This window comes from Geotrypetes seraphini, chromosome 2, assembly GCF_902459505.1.
Source record: "Geotrypetes seraphini chromosome 2, aGeoSer1.1, whole genome shotgun sequence".
NCBI classification, from domain to species: domain Eukaryota; kingdom Metazoa; phylum Chordata; class Amphibia; order Gymnophiona; family Dermophiidae; genus Geotrypetes; species Geotrypetes seraphini.
Window position 1 is genome coordinate 413869707 of NC_047085.1, and position 16421 is coordinate 413886127.

General features: G+C 40.9%; 2 protein-coding genes across 10 annotated transcripts in view; one reads left to right on the top strand and one right to left on the bottom strand.

Moving 5' to 3' along the window:
• The window catches only part of C1GALT1 (core 1 synthase, glycoprotein-N-acetylgalactosamine 3-beta-galactosyltransferase 1), a 35637-nt gene extending 20679 nt beyond the window's left edge, over positions 1 to 14958 (bottom strand). Inside the window, exons 1-3 of one of the 6 annotated variants that reach the window (XM_033931040.1) lie at positions 14866 to 14927; positions 10921 to 11018; positions 5150 to 5389 (exon numbers count right to left, since the gene is read on the bottom strand). In XM_033931040.1, the coding sequence (XP_033786931.1) occupies positions 5150 to 5372 (223 nt within the window). In that variant the 5' untranslated portion in view covers positions 5373 to 5389; positions 10921 to 11018; positions 14866 to 14927. Of the gene's footprint in view, positions 1 to 5149; positions 5390 to 10920; positions 11019 to 13758; positions 14023 to 14865 lie in introns of those variants that run through there. The other 5 variants (XM_033931041.1, XM_033931038.1, XM_033931042.1 and 2 more) reach the window with 5 other exon arrangements.
• A 148-nt stretch (positions 14959 to 15106) lies between these two features.
• ASNS (asparagine synthetase (glutamine-hydrolyzing)) overlaps positions 15107 to 16421 on the top strand; it is a 213017-nt gene continuing 211702 nt past the window's right edge. For 2 of the 4 annotated variants that reach the window (XM_033931030.1, XM_033931033.1), the window contains exon 1: positions 15107 to 15255. The gene's annotated coding sequence lies outside the window, so the exon portion shown is untranslated. The remainder of the gene's footprint in view (positions 15256 to 16421) is intronic. The other 2 variants (XM_033931032.1, XM_033931035.1) reach the window with 1 other exon arrangement.

Here is a 16421-nt window from a genome sequence, read left to right on the forward strand (position 1 = left end):
AAAAATATATCAATGTTATTAGCCTAGTGGTGAAGATACCCACTGAAGCACATTTACTAATAGTGGAGAAACAGCCTCAACTGCATTAAAAAATGCTTTCAATATCAGATGGCAGCCCAGCGGGTTATAAACCAGTTAAATTCTATCTCATAGGCAAAAAACTCCACCAAGTACAAAATGCTGTTATCAAAAATGAGTGGAAATTTATCTAACTGGAAGTGATGTCAGGAGGTCCTTGGCTGTAAATCCAGGTGTCAGCGTGGAGCCTTCAGTACACAGAGCTGGAGGGAGAGAGATATTTCCTTGATGTAGCCACTAGGTAGTGAAACAAGAACCTTGGAATAATTGCTGCGTTTCTTCACCATAGGTTGTGGATTAGTTGAGATGTGATTTAAATATGAACAGCTGTGGACGGTCTGTGAGCAAGGATACCAGCTAGTGAAGATAAGTTAAGCATTTTTTCTGTTCTTTTTGCTGTTCTTCTGTTGTTTTCTTGTGCATAGTGGTGTGGGTTGACCCATTTTTGAAAACAGCATTTTGTACTTGGTGGAGTTTTTTGCCTATGAGACAGAATTTAACTAGCTTATAACCCGCTGGGTTGCCATCTGATAATGAAAGCATTTTTTGTTTAAATCTGTATTTATTAACAAGAAAAAACCGCACACCAACAAATGCAAAATGGCAGACAAGAATTGAAATTAAACAAGACAGGGACCCCCACTAAGAGGACTGGATTCTGATGTCCTCCTAGCTTACAAAGGCACCCCTATCCCCAACCCCATCCTTCCAAGCAGACCCCCCCCCTACATCCCTGCCCCCAACCCCTCTGAAAGCATTTTTTAATGCAGTTGAGGCTTTTTCTCCACTATTAGTAAATGTACTTCAGTGGGTATCTTCACCACTAGGCTAATAACATTGATATATTTTTTGAGATTGGATTTAAATGTCTCTATCATATCTCCCCTCTCCCGCCTTTCCTCCAAAGTATACAGTTTGAGAACAGGTTTTGACAGAGATTTCGGCAGTTGGAACCCAAGCACAGTACCGGGTAGACTTTTGGATTCTTGCCCAGAAATAGCTAAGAAAAAAAAATTTTAATCGAATCAGGTTGGGCAGACTGGATGGACTATTCGGGTCTTTATCTGCCGTCATCTCCTATGTTAAACAAATTCATAGGTAATTAGATTTCTAACACTCAGATTATTCCTTGTATTCTTATTATTCTTTTGTAAACTGCATAGAGCTATCTGGTTATGCAGTCTAGAAATTGATTTATTGTATTGTATACCATTTTAGTAGCCTTCCTCTAGATCGAATCCCTCCTTTTTATATCTTTTTGAAGGTGTAGCCTCCAGAATTGTTCACAATATTCTAAATGAGGTCTCACCAAAGTCTTATACAGGTGCATCAATACCTCCTTTTTCCTACTGGCCATAAATCTCTATGCAACCTAGCATCCTTCTAGTTTTCGCCGTCACGTTTTCATCCTTTTTGGCCACCTTAAGATCATCACATACAATCACACCCAATTCCCGCTCTTCTGTCGTGCTCATAAGTTCTTCACCCCCTAAACCAGTGTTCCGCAAACTTTCTCGAGCTGCGGCTCACTAAAGGTAGTAGCCGTGGCTCAAGGCACCTAGAAGAGCACGGATATCGCCATGATGACATCGTTGATGTCCGCATGTGCGTAAAGACCTTCCAGGTGGGCTCTGAGACGCCGGTGGGGGGGTGCTAGAAGGGAAGAGGGCCAGAGAGAAGGATAGGTGCTGGTGCCCACTGATTGCCTACAGGATGTGCCTTTCGCCACGAGAGGCATGTCCTTTAGGCAGTCAGCTGGTGCCAGCGCCTCTCCTCCTCCCTAGTGTACCGCAACACACCTGAAATCTCAGGAGGCACACAGTTTGAGATACACTGCCCTAAACTATACCATTCCCTCGGGTTTTTGCAGCCCAAATGCATAACCTTGCATTTCTTAGCATTAAATTTTAGCTGCCAAATTTCAGACCATTCTTCAAGCTTCACCAGGTCTTTCTTCATGTTAGTCACACCATCCGGCGTGTCTATTCTATTGCAGATTTTGGTATCATCCGCAAAGACGCAAATCTTACCCGACAACCCTTCAGCAATACCATTTATAAAAATGTTAAAAAGAACAGGCCCAAGAACAGAACCTTAAGGCACAACACTAGTAACATCGCTTTGAACGATTTCCATTGACCACTACCCTCTGTCGCCTGCCACTCAACCAGTTCTTGACCCAGCACTTCACTTTGGGATCCATCCCAAGGGCACTCAGTTTATTTATTAGACATCTGTGTGGAACACTGTCAAAGGCTATGCTAAAATCTAAATACACCACATCTAGCGCACATCCTCTATCCAAATCTCTGGCCACTCAGTCAAAGAAATTGATCAGATTTATCTGACAAGACCTACCTCTAGTGAGTTCATTAATTTACAGGATTCCAGAAACTTGACCATTCTCTGTTTTAAAAGTGTTTCCATTAATTTGATTACCTCAGAAGTCAGACCTATGGCCTGTAATTCTCTACAACTTCTTCCTTACTTCCACCTTTGTGAGAGGGACCACATCCACCCTTCTCCAGTCCTCCGGTACCACTCCCAACTCTAAAAACTCGTTGAAAAGGTCAGTCAGTGGAGCTACCAGAATTTCCTAAGTTCCTTCAGCCCCCACCTTCATTTTAGCTAGTTCCTCACGAGCACAACCCTCTGAAAATCGATCAGGGTCTATTACTCCTCCATCCCTATTCACGTTTGTCTTCTGCAGTCCCGCTTCAGCTGTGAACACAGTACAGATATATTTGTTAAGCAATTTGGTCTTTTCTTTATCAGCTTTTACTTATTCCTCCTCTTCACCTTTGAGTCTCACAATGCCACTTTTGCATTTCTTCCTATCACTAATATATCTAAAAAATGTCTTGCTATTTTTTCATCCATTTGCATCTTTGCTTTCCTGAGTACACAATCAACCTCTCTTTAACTTTTCCAGATATGTGGTAATTTTTCCAATATGTGGTATAATGTTCTAACTCTTGACATAGAAAACTAAGGCTATGGTTATAGGCAGCTGTATACTTGGAAATTTCAGTCTGAAAAGGTAAGATTATGTCTTACCTGATAATTTTCTTTCCCTTAGTCACAGCCGCATGGGTTAAGTCCATCTACCAGCAGACGGAGACAGAGAACACCAAAGCTGTGATCTATCACCTTGGATTTCACACTCCTTGATTCCCCATTATCACTCTATCCAAGCTGAAAGACCATTGAGGACAGTTCCCACTCGAACTGATCCAGGATGTTCAGGCTTAGAAACTCATCTGTTTCATTCGCCATGCCCGCAAGTGTGCTGCTGAAAGCAGGAAAACATTCTGCTCTGCCCAGGAGCCTCTCTTCTGACATTCTTTTACTGCGTGTACCTTCCTGCCTATTGATGTAGGCCACTGCATTGTTCAACAGAACTCGGACTGGCTTCCCCTTGACCGACTCTTGAAAAGCTAAGAGACCCAGTCACACTACCCTCAATCAAACAGATTGATGGGCCAGTTCACCTACGTCTTGCTCCATGTCCCCCAGATCTCAAAACTCGTGATGGTTGCAATCATTGCTACAAAGTTCCATATTCACCAGATACTTGACCGGTTAATACATTTTAAAAATAGTACAACTTGACGAGCTACTTGGAGAGCTCTAAGCTGGTTCTTTTGAATCCCTGTTAGGAAGACCATAAGAATAGCCATACTGGGTCAGACAAATGGTCCATCTAGCCCAGTACCTTTTTTTCACAATGGCCAATATATCATTAATATCATAACACTCAATTTCATCCCCATAGATTTATATATACTTTTTAATCGATACTCAGCTGGCCTCACTGGCTTTCAACAATGTTCAATGCTCAACCCTGCTTTCATCACTGGATCATATTATTTTATCTTTTTTAAATCTTTCCTTTTCTTAACAATTATAAATAAGCAGCATACATAATGTTACTCATCTGGAATTAAATGATTGCAAGGATCGCCTCTCCCGACATGTCCATGTTTCAAATATCTTCTTCAGGGTCGAGGCTCCTCCAACATTCATTTTTACAACCACATGCAACAGTATTGGTTTAAAAAAGATTTTAAGAAAGATAAAATAATATGATCCAATGATAAAATAATATGATCCAATGATGAAAGCTAGCCAAGGATCGATTAAAAAGTATATACAAGTCTGTGGGGATGAAATTGAGTGTTATGATATGAGCGACGGTTTAGCATCCCCTTAATAGAGTAGCTGGAGTAAGCCTTGTTTGGACACAGAGACTATCATTAATGGAAGTTCCATCATGCCATATATTTGGGAGAATTCAGAAAGAAGCTCAATACATTTTTATTCTTACAAGCATATGAAGGAATATAATTCTCTTTCATTAATAATAAAAACATTATAAAAAGCTTAGAAGAGGTTTATAAGGGAATAAGGGGTAAGTTGACAAAATGATAAGATCAAGAATTAATATATACTAAATGACTAGGTTAAGAGACCAAGAGACTTATTTTCAAAGTGCTTAGACACACAAAATACTATAGGTTACCATGTTACTTTATGTATCTGTTTTGAAAATAAGCCCCAATGTACATTATGAGAGCCATTTTGAGCAATTGCTTTTTATTTACTGAGAATTTTAGTTACTGTTGATTATTATGTAGTTACCTTATTTACCCCCTCCTTCACAAAGCTGTGACGGCTGCCACGGTAACAGCTCCAACGCTCATAAAATTCCTATGAGCATCCAAGCTGTTACCACCACAGCTGGCGCTAAAAACGCTAGCACGGCTTTGTACAGGAGGGGGTTAATTGTATATATGATTAACCTTAGATTAGGCTTGCAGTGGTGCCTTGTTTTTCAAGATTTATATTGGTTGGTGTTTGATAGATTCAGTATATCATCCTAGGCCATTTGCAAGAGTACAGAATATACATTTTTTAAATAAATACATCCAGTTGAGTTAGGATAAAAACGTGTACTGTAACCATGGCAAACTGTAGCCTGTTAACCGTATATTATGTATGTTAATCTGTAACCCTGTCTGCTCTTTGGGAAGGACGGGATAGAAAATGAAATAAATATATACATACATACCTTTATGCTGTTCAGCATCTGCATTGAAGTTCATCTCTCCCTGGAGATGATCACTTTCGTCATTTTCAGAATGCATACCATGAGGATCATTGTGAAGTATTTTATGATGAATCTTGGACTTCTCTGCTATAAGTATGTTGAATAGCATGTAACAAAAGGTAAAACCTATTGACAATCCGAAGGCAAAGGTTACTAGATTCAGTACAAATTTAGAATGGGCCATTTCCTGAAGGTAGTAATCTGAGGAAATAAAAAGCAAAAAGCACAAAGTTTACTTTATTGAACTGCATATGGTCACTATAAACAGGTCTGCATGTAGTTTATTTGGTGCCTATATAAATGCATTAGATTTGTACTTTTATATGTTTTAGTACACTGCATTAAGGGCTCCTTTTACGAAGGCACGTTAGGGCCTTAACGCGCAGAACAGCGCGCACGGCATTGCTGCTACCGCCTCCTCTTAAGCAGGCGGTAGTTTTTCGGCTAGCGCACACTAATCTTGTGCGTGCGCTAAAAACGCTAGCACACCTTCGTAAAAGGAACCCTAAATCTAATTTGCATCATTTAAAAAGAGCCCAAACCATTAAGAACTACAATCTATTTTGGACAAATGCTTTTCAAAGCATTTATTATCGGGATTTGATCATTAAAAAGCAAACAACAACAACAACAAAAAACAAGAGAACATTCCTCTGGCATGTAAAGCAGTCCCTGTGTCCCACAGCTTTAGTGTGCCACAGTTCTATATTAAAACTTAGATGTGAAAAAGGTGTGGGGAGAAAGAGAGAACTACATAACAATAGCAATAGTGGGTCAGACCAATGGTCCAGTATCCTGTTTCCAGCAGCAGCCAATCCAGGTCACAAGAACTTGACAGAAGCCCAAATAATAGTAACAATCCATGCTACCAATCCCAGGGCAAGCAGTGACTTCCTATGTCTATCTCAACAGCAGACTACAGACTTTTCCTCCAGGATCCTCTGGCAATGAGTTCCAGAGCTTAACTATTTGTTGAGTGAAAAAAGTATTTCCATGTAACTTGAGTGTCCCCTAGGCTTTGTACTTTTTGAAAGACTTAAAAAAAAAAAGAAGATTCACACCTCAGAATTTTGTAGACCTCATTCATATCTCCCCCCTCAGCCATCTCTTTTTCAAGTTGAAGAGTCATAACCTCTTTAGCCTTTCCTTATACGAGAGAAGTCTCATCACATTTAAAATTTAGACCACTTGAACTTTTTCTAATTCTATCTTTTTTGAGATATGATAATCAGAACTGAACTCGGTATTCAAGGTGATGTCATACAATGGATAGCAATACAGAGGTTTATAGCATTCTTGGTCTCTTTTACCATCCCTTTCCTAATAATTCCTAGCATTGTTTGTCTTTTTGGCAGCTCTGCACATTGAGCAGAAAATTTCAGCATATTGTCTATAATTATACCTAGATCTTTTTTTGGGGTGCAAACTCCCAAGGTGGACCCTAGTATCGGGTAACTATGATTTGGATTATTCTTCAATAAAGTGGTAGGGTAGCCATGTTAGTGCACTTTTTAAAGGTAATAAATAGAAATAAAATGAAACATAGTAAAGAAAATAAGATTAATTTTTTTTATTAGAATAACAACACATTTTGTGATGAGCTTTCAAAGGTAACCCTTCTTCAGATCAGAACTTCAGATTATTCTTCCGACTCACTTTGCATTTATCCACATTAAATTTCATCTGCCATTTGAATGTTCAGTCTTCCTGCAATTTTTCCACAAGAATGCGTTTTAATAACTTTGAAAATGTTTGGGTCATCTGCCAATTTAATCACCTCACGTCATTCCGATTTACAGATCATTTATAAATATGTTAAATACTACTCGTCCCAGTACAGATTTATTTTGATTTATAGCCTGTCCTCCCAGAAAGCTAAGGACAGGTCATAGGATAAGTAACACACTTAGTTTCAAACAATTAGTGGAGTAACAATGTGATAACACATTGGAGGCATACAACAGGTGGAACAGAGCGATAACATATAGGAGGCACTCCACTATTCACCCTCCTGCAGAGAAAAATGGCCATTTAATCCTACTATTGTTTTCTGTCCAATTGTTAATTCACAAGAGAACATTGCCTTCTATCCTGTGAATCTTGAATTATCTCAAGAGTCTCTCATGAGGAACTTTGTCAAAATCTTTCTGAAAATTTAGATATACTACATCAACTGGTTCACCTTTATCCATATGTTTATTCATGCCTTCAAAGAAATTAAGCAAATAAGAACATAAGAATTGCCGCTGCTGGGTCAGACCAGCGGTCCACTCCTGCGGCAGCCCTTAGGTCAAAGACCAGTGCCCTAACTGAGACTAGCCTTACCTGCGTACGTTCTGGTTCAGCAGGAACTTGTCTAACTTTGTCTTGAATCCATGGAGGGTGTTTTCCCTTATAACAGCCTCCGGAAGAACATTCCAGTTTTCTACTACTCTCTGGGTGAAGAAGAACTTCCTTACATTTGTATGAAATCTATCATCTTTTAACTTTAGAAAGTGCCCTCTCGTTCTCCCTACCTTGGAGAGGGTGAACAACCTGTCTTTATCTACTAAGTCTATTCCCTTCATTATCTTGAATGTTTCGATCATGTCACCCCTCAGTCTCCTCTTGTCAAGGGAGAAGAGGCCCAGTTTCTCTAATCTCTCATTGTAGGGCAACTCCTCCAGCCCCTTAACCATTTTAGTCGCTCTTCTCTATGTCCTTCTTCATGTATGGCGACCAGTGCTGGACGCAATATTCCAGGTGAGGGTGTACAGCGGCATGATAACCTTCTCCAATCTGTTCGTGATCCCCTTCTTAATAATTCCTAGCATTCTGTTCACCCTTTTTGCCACCGCCGCGCATTGCGCGGATGGCTTCATTGACTTGTCGATCAATACTCCCAAGTCTCTTTCCTGGGGGCTCTCTCCAAGTACTGCACCGGACATCCTGTATTCGTGTATAAGAATTTTGTTACCGACATGCATCACCTTACACTTATCCATGTTAAACCTCATTTGCCATGTCGCAGCCCATTTCTCGAGTGTGTTTATGTCACGTTGCAGGTTTTCGCAATCCTCCTGCATCTTCACTACTCTGAATAACTTCGTATCGTCTGCAAATTTAATCATCTCACTTATCGTACCAATTTTCAGGTCATTTATATATATGTTGAAGAGCACGTGTCCAAGCACCGAACCCTGCTGTACTCCACTCGTGACGCTTTTCCAGTCCAAGTATTGTCCATTTTTCCCCATTCTCTGTTTCCTATCCGCCAGCCAGTTTTTAATCCACGTGAGTATTGGTGAGAACAAACTTCCCTTGCCTGAATCCATGTTGATGCTTCACATTAAACCATGTTTGTCCACATGTTCTGTAATTTTATTCTTTATAGTAGTGTCCACTATTTACTGGCCTTGAAGTCATGTTTACCAGTCTGTAATTTCCCTGATCATCCCTTGAACCCTTTTTAAAAATTGGTGTTATGCTGGCCACCCTCCAATCTTCAAGTACTATAGAAGATTTCAATGACAGATTACAGATCACTAATGGCAGATCAGCAATTTAATGTTTGAGTTTTTTCAGTACCCTAGGTGCATGCCATCTGGTCCAGGTGATTTACTAACTCTTTAATTTGTCCATTTGGCTCAGTACTTCTTCCAAGTTCACTGAAATTTCTTTCAGTTCCTACACATTGCCACCCTTGAAACCTATTTCTGGTACAGGTAAGATCTCTTACATCTTCTGTAAAGATTGAAGCAAAGAATTCATTCAGTCTCTCTGCTGTGGCCATGACCTTGAGTGCTCTTTTATTCCATCATGAGCTAATGGTCCCCCAGATTCCCTCATCAAATTTCTGCTTCTGATATACCTGGAAAGGTTGTTACTGTGAGTTACTGTCTCTACAGCTAGTTTCTCTTCATATAGAAAGATTAGGTTCTTACCTTTGAATGTGGTTATATAACTACAAAAAGGCAGTATACAAGTCCCTAATCCTTAACTCTATGCACTGAGCTTCCAACTGAACATTAAGAAAGAAATACCCCCAAATAATAAAACCACTGAGCAGAAACACTTCTGAACAACTTGCTTGAGGAATGCTGAGCGGGTAGGAGCAGCTGCCTAGGAAGGAGGCGGAGTTCAAAGATGATTGACAGCATTCTGCAAGCAACTAGCTGTCAGCATTCTCTGCTGGCCTAACCCAGGGGTGTCAAAGACCCTCCTCGAGGGCCGCAATCCAGTTGGGTTTTCAGGATTTCCCCAATGAATATGCATGAGATCAATTTGCATACACTACTTTCATTGTATGTTAATCGATCTTATGCATATTCCCTGGGGAAATCCTGAAAACCCGACTGGATCGCGGCCCTCGAGGAGGGACTTTGACACCCCTGGCCTAACCAATGACAACAAAGGCCTATGGGAAATGATATTAAACAGATCTGATCTTGGGCATGTCAATGCAGATACCATAGAGCTCCTGGTCATTCAGGCTCGGGAATTATTTCTAAATTAGCCCTAATAGAAGGCTGGGTGGTTTCACAGTTTCAATAAATGTGCTGTTAAGATAAAGAATGACCCCAGCTGCATGTTCTAAGACAGACAGTTATGGTCAATCAAGAGCCACTGTCACAGAAAGATACTGGAAACTACCAGAAACTCAAATCTACAAGGGACAGTTTCTCTCTCTTTTCTCCTTCAGTCTTTCACACCTCACACACCTTCCCTTACCACTATTTAACACCAATAGATGCTATTTTTAGAATACGTCTCAAACTATGTAGAAAGTTTAAATCCTTAACTCTCTCTCTGGAGCTTTGTTCATCCCCTCTCTTTGGGCTTTTCTCTCTTTCTTTCTTGATCCTTGGCTCTCTCTCTTTCTCTGCCTCTTTTCCCCCTCAGCCCCTCACACCTCACCTATTCAGAGACCTCACACCTCACCTATTCATGCAGTTAAACTCTCAATTTTCTCTATTTTATACACACAGAAGCAGCCTCTAAATCTAACTATAAACTCTGCACTTGTAAAAGCCTATTTCTATCTCTATAATAGAATATTTTTCTGTACTTTAGTACCAAGCATATATTTAATGTATCTTTCTACTAAGCTTTGCATTTCTGTTACATTAAGCCTATTTCTACACAATATATTTTATGCAATCACTCTTGGCTGTCATTGTCATTAATTTCACTTCCTGCTGAACCTCCTCTAAGAGTACTGAACCCAGGATCTCTGGCGAATTGTAGGGCCATAGCCTTACATTTTGAGGACTCATCTAGTTGTGTCCATAACCTTAGACCTACGTTTCAAGTCTACTAGACATATTGCACTAGAATCTCTTTTAGCCTTTATCATTGCTTTGCATCTAACTTGTCAGTGGTTATGCTGCTTCTTACTTTCTTTATTCAAATCCTTTTTCCATTCTTTGAAGGATATAACCATGTTGGCTGACATTTGCTTGTTTCCACTTTTATTAACACGTGAAATACATGTGGTCTGGAATTCCAAGATGGAATTTTTAAACAGCGCCCATGCCTGATTTAAAGTCCAAACCTTTGTAGATGATTCTTTTAGCTTCTTTTTAACCATTTTCCTAATTTTATCATAGTTGCCTTTTTGAAAATTAAATGCTGCTACAGTAGATTTCCATTGTTACTGATACTGTGCTCTGAAATCCACTAAGTTCTCCCTCTTATTAGTACCTGGACTAATTACTCCAAAAGTAGTCATTTCTTATGTCTAGGAATTTTACCTTCCAAGCGCTCCCTGAAGTTAAGGTTACCAGATTTGTGATTTGCAAATCAGAGACACTGGAGTGGGGCAAGTAGGACTTCTCCAGGTAACCTTCCACTATAAAAATGATAAAAGGAATACAATTTCTAATTAGATTATGAAAAAATTTTCAAAGCACTTAGACTTTCAAAGTTACGTGGAGGGCATTTTCAATATGACATCTAAATCCAAGTTTAGAAGTGTTGTGGAACACAAACAAAAATCCAGTAGTGAACATGACCATTTTCAAACAAGAAAATGTATTTTTGTTTCAAAAATGGCCATTTCTCAGATGTATTTGTTCTCAGGTCGTCAATTTTTTGGAACCATTTTCAAAAACAAAACATCCAATTTAAAAAAATCACACAAAACAAAACACTGGGATGTAGGAGTGTTCAGCAGTTTTAACAGACTCGCCACATAGACATCCCAGCAGAGCAGTGGGGCACTGCAGTGAACTTGACATAAAAAGTCCCAGGTACACATCTCACTATTGTATGGGGAGACCTCCAAAACCCACCCAAAACTGTACCCAACTGTACACCACAACAATTGCCTGCAGATGATACCTATATGAAAGAAAGGTGGGAGTAGGGTGAGGTTTAGAAGGCTCACATAGTCCACCATAAATGTAGTAGTTAGTGTAGCATATGGGCCTGATCTCCCATCTCTATAGTTTTACTACACCAGCCACCAGGCTATTCCAGGAATCTGCTTGCTGCTTTAATAGGACTAGCCATAATATCTGAAATGTCAGATATAGGTATATAATGTTTCATTCACATCTTTGAAGGGTGAAAGGGAGTTAGTGACCACTGGAGAAGTAAGCAGCGGTCATGCATACAAATCCTGCCAGCAGTCATCTGGTCGGTTTGGGCATTTGTTATTAAAAGAAGTATAGCCTCAAATGTCCAAATTGTGCTCGGACATACTCTATATTACGTTCCATCCATTGCAGAAAAATGTCCAAATAATAAGCCCACCCTAGCCCCATCCAAAGCACATCTCCAACACGCCCCCTTGAGATTTAGATGAACAAACAAACAACATGAGAATCTGTTTATAAAATGGATTTTGAAAATAGCGATTGAAAAGGTTTGGTGAGGAAAACATCCTTCTGCTCCTTTATGCTACTTTTTGGATGTTTTTCAAAATGAGCTCCATAGTAATACAGTATATGGAATTCTGTAAGTCTAAGTGCTTTGAATATAAACACCTATGTTAAAACACATTCTTAACAAAAAAATACTATAACAGTACTACTGCCAGGAGTCAAACAGCACCAACCCAACCTAAGAAAAGGGAGCACTACAAGAATTATATCAAAATATAGAACAGCAATCCATCTTCTCCTCCTCCTACTAATCATTTCTATATCGTTGCTAGACATACTCAGAGCTGTACATCAAAACACAGAAGAGACAGACCCTGCTCAAAAGAGCTTACAAACTAGTGAAGCCAAACTGGACAAAAAAGTGCATCAATACACTGTGCTCAGGTGGAGAGATTACAGAAGGAATGATAAGAAAGATATTGGTGTTTAGAAAGTGGGTTGGAGTTTGGAATTGAAAACATTTTCAAAGAAGTGGACTTTGAGTTTAGATTTGAATACTGCCAGAAACGGAGCATGACATATTGAGTCAGGCAGTTTGTTCCAGGCATACAGTGCAGTAAGATAGAAGGGGTGGAGGAGTCTGGAGTTAGCTGTAGAGGAGAAGGGTACAGATAAGAGAGCGGAGTGCCGGGGGGGGGGCAGTGGGGGGAGAGAGGAGAGGAGAAATACTGAGGAGCTATGGATCAAATACTCTTGTAGATCAATAAAAGAAGCTTGAACTGTATGCAGAAATGGATACCGAGTGGACGTCAAAGGAAGACAAGCAGTGAAACCGAGGTGGAATATGAGGTTGAAATCTGCAAAAGGGTGTGAGCAGTAGCCCAATGCCATCTCTGCGACCAGCCGGGTGAGGCATATGGAAAAACAGATAGCCTCTGACACAGGGTGGCAGCCAATATAGAATCATCCAGGAAGATCCAGGTCTCAGTCAGTGCGAGCAGATGGAAAGATTGAGAGATGAAAAGTCATGGACGTAGGAAAGCTTATTGGAGACAGAGTGGGCATTCCACAGGATGAACAGAAATAAGATTAGTGACATTGCAGTGTGATCTGCCTGAACAGGGTGGGAGTTGGTTGGAAGGACCAGGCTTAGGGTTGATATCCCCAGCACAGAGCAAAAGAAGGAGCAAGATGATATGGGTCTGCTACTAGGACAACAAAATTAGCTGAGCTGCTACAGATTTCTTCGTTGAAATTGGAGGCTACAGAATTAGCCTGTCTTAAGTCCATAGCTAATTTAAAGCTGTAGGTTTATTTTTCTTAAATTACAGACTGTCAAGAGCATGCCTTAAATCTAAATCTACCCTATATTCCTGCTGTTAGGGTCAATGGAACCTGCAGACATCAACATGCTACCATTAGACCCAGCAAGCAAAAGAACAGTACTGTAAAGCAATGTTCATATGATTCACAATCAGTCACCAGAATAACTTGACAAAATGTACACCTTTAACTTAAGTGTACAACACAAATCAAATGGCTTAAAGAATAAATCCAGTCTCCAGAGCCTCCTCATTCCAATCTCCTCTTTAGTAACCAAGTGTAAATTGGTTTAATCAGTTTGAAGTATGCAAGTGAGGGTGCACAGCCTTGTATTATGACCTGCCTCCCCCTCTTTTCCAAACCAGAGAACCAAGTACAGTATGTATGTTTTTAGCCCACTAATGTAAAATTTATTTTATTTTATTGCTCATATCACCATACCTGGTCAGTGTTGACATGCTTATCGTTTCAAGAAAAGCATTAGTTAAAGGAAACCTCGGTAACCTTTTCTTTTTCTATGCTGCCAGTGAAACCCGGAATCGCGTCTGTAGCTGTCCCATTATCAACAGAAAGGATTATCTGCTACGGAGAGTTGGTGCCACCGCAAAACGTACCACTGCAACCCGGAACTAGAAAAAGGGAAGGGGTAAAACACAGACCTGACGGATCTTAACTGCACATCCTTAAAAATCTGAGGTCCATGCCAGACCTTTATCACACTTTAGCTCTGATGGATCCTAATGCTTTCCCCTCCCTATGCTGAGACTAAAAGTGGCACGGACTTCACGGCAAAAGTTTCGGCACGTTTAGTCTCAGCATAGGGAGGGAAAAGCATTAGGATCTGTCGGAGCTAAAGTGTGATAGAGGGCTGTCAGAGACTACGGACTTCATATTTTTAAGGACGTGCAGTTAAGATCCGTCAGGTCCGCGTTTTACTCCTTAGTTCTTTGCTAAGATGCTGGAGAGACACAAACCAAAGGCAAGAAAAAGTTGAAAGGAAGAAAGAAAAAAAAAAAAGCAGCGAGGGGAAAGGGAAAACTCCAGAGCTAGAGGAACTGTAAAGCTGAAGCACGTAGCACAGTGAAAGTACAAGACAAAATTTGTGCACTTCTTTTTCCCCATAAAACCGGAGGAGGAGGGGGGGGGGGGACGCTTTCTGTACACGATTTCGAAATTGGGTGTCTGGTAACACTATATTATTAACAGCAAAATCCAATAGAATATATGCTAAAGGACATCTGGAATATCTCTTACACACAAAAAAAATAGAGAAAAACTAAAAAGGGACTTCCGAGAATATTGCGCCCGTTAAAAATTCATCGGTCTCATAACTCCACAGAATAATCACCTTAGTGTAAAAAAAAAAAAAAAAATTAAATTAAATCTTGCAGTCATAATTGAAATCGCCCATATGGTTACAGGGCCAGACGTCCCCGATTTTGGGGGGATAATCCCGATGCTGAAGTTGTGTCCCAGACAGCACCGATTAAAAATCCCCTCGGAACAAAAGGTGTATAAATCGTTTCTCCTGCAGCTTCTCTGTGCTACCTGTTTCAACTCTCCTCCTGTGCTTACATTACAATGGCAATCCCTCTAGGTCCTGAGTTTTCCATCTTTCTCTTCACTTTTTTTTGTGTGTGGGTGTTAATTACACTTTTTTTTCCGCTCTGTGATTGGTGTTACTCTTAAGTGTCTTTCCAGCACCTTAGCAGGGAACTAACTTTCTTAGTTCGGGTTGCAGTGTGGTTGGTTACGCAGTGGCACCAGTTCTACGTAGCAGATAACCCCCTTTCCCAATCCCTTTCGTTTCTGCTGGTAAGTGAGCACCCGCAGCCCCGACTCCGGCTCTCACTGGTAGCACAGAAAAAGAAAAAGGTTGACAAGGTTTCCTTTAAGAAATGACTTTTCTGAAACTATAAGCATGTCAACATTGCCCAGGTATGATGATATAAGCAAAAACAAAATCAATTTTACAACATCAGGTAATGCTTTGGCCTCTAACCCAGTGGTCTAAACATGCATAATACGGTATTTATTTGAAATTATTAACTGCCTTTTCATGAAGCGGTTTACAATACATTGAATAGTAATCAAGTATTCTTAAACACGCTTGGTCCTCTGGTTTGAAGGGATGGGGGGAGGAGTGATAATGTGTCAATGTGACCTCAGGTGTAAACTTTAAGCATTTTCAGCTGATTAAATCAGCTGATTAGGTTAGGCTTTCTAGTGCAGTGTTTCTCAACATGCAGTATGCGGCCTGGCCACTGGAAATCGCTCCCTGAACGCCTGCCCCCTGCTGAAGTTTCTGCCGGGGATCCATCCCTTCCTGGCCGTCTGCCCGCTGCACCACCCCCCACCCCTGAAGCTGACCCCTTTACTTCACTTCATTGGAGCTGGACTGGCTCCCTCCTCCCCCAGCAGCACTCTGTGCAGGGACGCAGGCAGTGACTCACACACTGTGTAGCTGACCCAGAACCTTCTCTCTGATGTCAGAATTGACATCAGAGGGAAGGCTTGTGGGCCAGCAATGTGCAGTGTATGAATCGCTGCACACACTATCCCTGTACAGAATTGCTGCTAGGGGAGGATAGAGCGAATCCGGCTCCAACAAAGTAACAGGGTCGGCTTCAAGAGTGGGGGGTGGTGTGGCAGGCAGTGGCTTCAGCAAGGGGCAGCCAGGGATCCCCGGAGGACTGTGGATTCTGTGGACAGGTTGGCTTCGGGGAAGGGGGTGCAGGCAGGGATCCCCTGCGTGCAACTTAATTTTGGAACAAAGCTGGAAGGCAGGGAGGGAGGAAGGGACATGAACTTCACTCGGAAGGGAAGGGGCATGAACATGGAACACAGAAGGGAGAGAGGAATGGGACACTAAATTGGGACATAGGACTGAGGGAATAGAAAGGGAGAATTGATGGGCATGAGTGTGTGTGAGAGATAGTGCACATGGGGAAAGGAAGATAGGAAAATTGGGCATAGAGAGAGGAGTGAGGTAGAGATGCATGGGAATAAAAGGATGAGAGGGAGAAATGTTGGATATGGTGGTGGAGAGGGCAGATTGAAGTGGATAAAAAGGGGGAGGAATTTTGGACATAGTGATGGAGGGA